Genomic DNA, 3056 nt, shown 5'->3' with positions numbered 1-3056 from the left:
ATACATGTTCAAAGTATCATAGCTTCCATTTGTTTTATATGATACAAATAGCACAGCTAGATTTATTTTAGCAATACTAGCCTCTTTTATTAATATTGTTGCTGTGATGGTTGATTAATTATTATACACGGTGAGGTATATATACATGTTCAAAGTATCATAGCTTCCATTTGTTTTATATGATACAAATAGCACAGCTAGATTTATTTTAGCAATAGTAGCCTCTTTTATTAATATTGTTGCTGTGATGTTTAATTAATTATTATACACGGTGAGGTATATATATGTTCAAAGTATCATAGCTTCCATTTGTTTTATATGATACAAATAGCACAGCTAGATTTATTTTAGCAATAGTAGCCCCTTTTATTAATATTGTTGCTGTGATGGTTGATTAATTATTATACATGGTGAGGTACATATATGTTCAAAGTATCATAGCTTCCACTTGTTTTATATGATACAAATAGCACAGCTAGATTTATTTTAGCAATAGTGGCCCCTTTTATTAATATTGTTGCTGTGATGGTTGATTAATTATTATACACGGTGAGGAATATATATATATATATATATATGTTCAAAGTATCATAGCTTCCATTTGTTTTATATGATACAAATAGCACAGGTAGATTTATTTTAGCAATAGTAGCATCTTGTATTAATATTGTTGCTGTGATGGTTGATTAATTATTGCACATGGTGATGTTCAAAGTATCATAGCTTCCATTTGTTTTATATGATACAAATGGCACAGGTAGATTTATTCTAGCAATAGTAGCCCCTTTTATTAATATTGTTGCTGTGATGGTTGATTAATTATTATACATGGTGAGGTATATGTCCAAAAGTATCAGAGCTTCCAGTTCTTTTATACGGTACAAATAGCACAGCTCGATTTATTTTATTAAAATGTAATATGTTTTTAGCTTGTAGAATTTATAGCAAAGAAAGATTGTTGGTTGTTGTTAAGCACAAAGCTACTCAATAGGTTATCTGTGCTGTGCTCATCACGGGTATCGAAACCCGGTTTTTAGCGTCGTAAGCCTACAGACTTATCGTTGAGCCACAGGAGAAAGCAGAGAAAGATCTTTAGATATTATATTAAATTTTGTATCAAACTGAGTAGCTCATCGTATGTGTTCGTCCTTTCCTCTTAATGAGGTAGTGATTGTTGATCTTATATTGTTTAGCAAAAGACTTTCAGAGAATAGACCTTTGTTTGCTTACCTCATTTGCTGGTCAGAGTTTTGTCGTAGATGTATTACCACCGACCAGTTTATCGTCTTTCCTTGTAAAAGCGCATCCGTTAGATATGAGAGTCACTTAGCATTCTGACAAAATCGCGAACTGCGAAAGCTTTAAGCATGATATGATGCTGCGTAAACTTTACGATGGCGGTCAGTACATGGTTGATGTCACGCCTTAATCGTAGATGCAACGTTTAGTCAACTGGGTGGAGCTAAAAGGGTTATGTCACAGCAAAAATGATTATTAGTTGTGAATAGATAGTGATTTAGATGTTGTTCTCTTTCTACCTTTACTATGTTTAATGTCGTAGGTCGTAGGAAATCACACACGCACATACCTGAGTGAACTTTTAAAATGATCAGAAGAAAGACTAGAAAATAAGATACTTGTCTATATCTGTTACTGTTTGATTTTCGCGCTTTGTGAAAGTTATCAAACTTCTCATCTTTTTTTTTTCAATAACATTTTTGGACTACTTTATCTCGAGAGAAGAGCAAACCAAATAAACCAGAGCTATTCTTATTAATTCGCGGCCCAGTTTACAGTAACTTGCTTAGTGTCCTGTTACATCCCAATATTCTGTCTGACAGCAGTAGCCTAAAAGTTAGCGGTGGATGGTGTTGATTAGCTGCCTTCTCTTTACTCTGTATAACTTCATCATTAAGAACGACTAGTAGGTAGCCCTCTTGTAGCTTTGAGCGAAGTCCGACAAACAAACAAATCTTATTAAATATATTTCTATGAGTCATGATGGCTAGAATAATAAAGCAAGTGTCCACTCAGTTCATATAACTTCTCATACCAAAACATGCATAAACATTGTAGAAAAAATTAAAAATCATGTGCAAACTTTAATAACAATGTGATTATAGATAGTTTAACTTTTTTAACATTTCTTGACGTCTTACTAAGTCATGCAAAGCCAAATGATACCTCTCTGATAGCATATAAGATATAAAAACATTACTGTAGCAATAGAAGTACAGAGTAACGTAGGCAGTATCACAATTCTAAGAACTCGTGGGTGAAAGAAAGAAGAGTGTGTTATAATATATCAAACACACTACATCTGCCGTATACAATACCAGGACTTATCAGGCCAGCTATGTCAAACACACTACATCTGCCGTATACAATACCAGGACTTCTCAGGCCAGCTATGTCAAACATACTACATCTGCCATATACAATACCAGGACTTATCAGGCCAGCTATGTCAAACACACTACATCTGCCGTATACAATACCAGGACTTCTCAGGCCAGCTCGAATACTACAGACATAGTATTGGTCCAGACGCTATATATATCATCAGTTTTTCATGAATAACAACTGTTATGGTGTTATAAACGTATAAAAATTACTGTAACGTAGAATTACACGATAATGTAGGCAGTAACATAATTAAAAAACTTGTGAGTGACAGCAAAGAAGCTGTTACGATTTGTTTTGAATTTCGCGCAAAGCTACACGAGGGCTAACTGCACTAGTCGTCACTAATTTAGCAGTGTAAGACTAGAGAGAAGGCAGCTTGTCATCACCACCCACCGGGCCACCGCCAACTCTTGGGCTACTCTTTTACCCACAAATAGTGGGATTGACCGTCACATTATAACGCCCCCACGGCTGAAAGGGCGAGCATGTTTGGTGGGAAGGAAAGAAGAAGAATATGTAATAATGTCAGTACATGTTAATATACATTTTCTATTTCATAGTCACTCTGCTTGCCCTTATTAAGTGAATAAGTAGAATATGTGTTTGTTTTTTGCAAACGAATCTGAATAATGTTGTTTCTTTAAAAATAT

General features: G+C 34.5%; 1 protein-coding gene across 3 annotated transcripts in view; it reads right to left on the bottom strand.

Moving 5' to 3' along the window:
• The window catches only part of LOC111087846, a 229712-nt gene extending 228194 nt beyond the window's left edge, over window positions 1-1518 (bottom strand). For all 3 annotated transcript variants that reach the window (XR_002612471.1, XR_002612477.1, XM_022395993.1), the window contains exon 1: window positions 1231-1518. Coding sequence is in view for 1 of the 3 variants with exons in the window: in XM_022395993.1 (XP_022251701.1) it covers window positions 1231-1235 (5 nt within the window). In the remaining 2 variants the exon portion in view is untranslated. The remainder of the gene's footprint in view (window positions 1-1230) is intronic.
• Window positions 1519-3056: the final 1538 nt, after the last annotated feature.

Source organism: Limulus polyphemus, unplaced genomic scaffold (genome assembly GCF_000517525.1).
Source record: "Limulus polyphemus unplaced genomic scaffold, Limulus_polyphemus-2.1.2 Scaffold78, whole genome shotgun sequence".
Lineage (NCBI taxonomy): Eukaryota > Metazoa > Arthropoda > Merostomata > Xiphosura > Limulidae > Limulus > Limulus polyphemus.
This window is presented reverse-complemented; position numbering and strand designations above follow the sequence as displayed.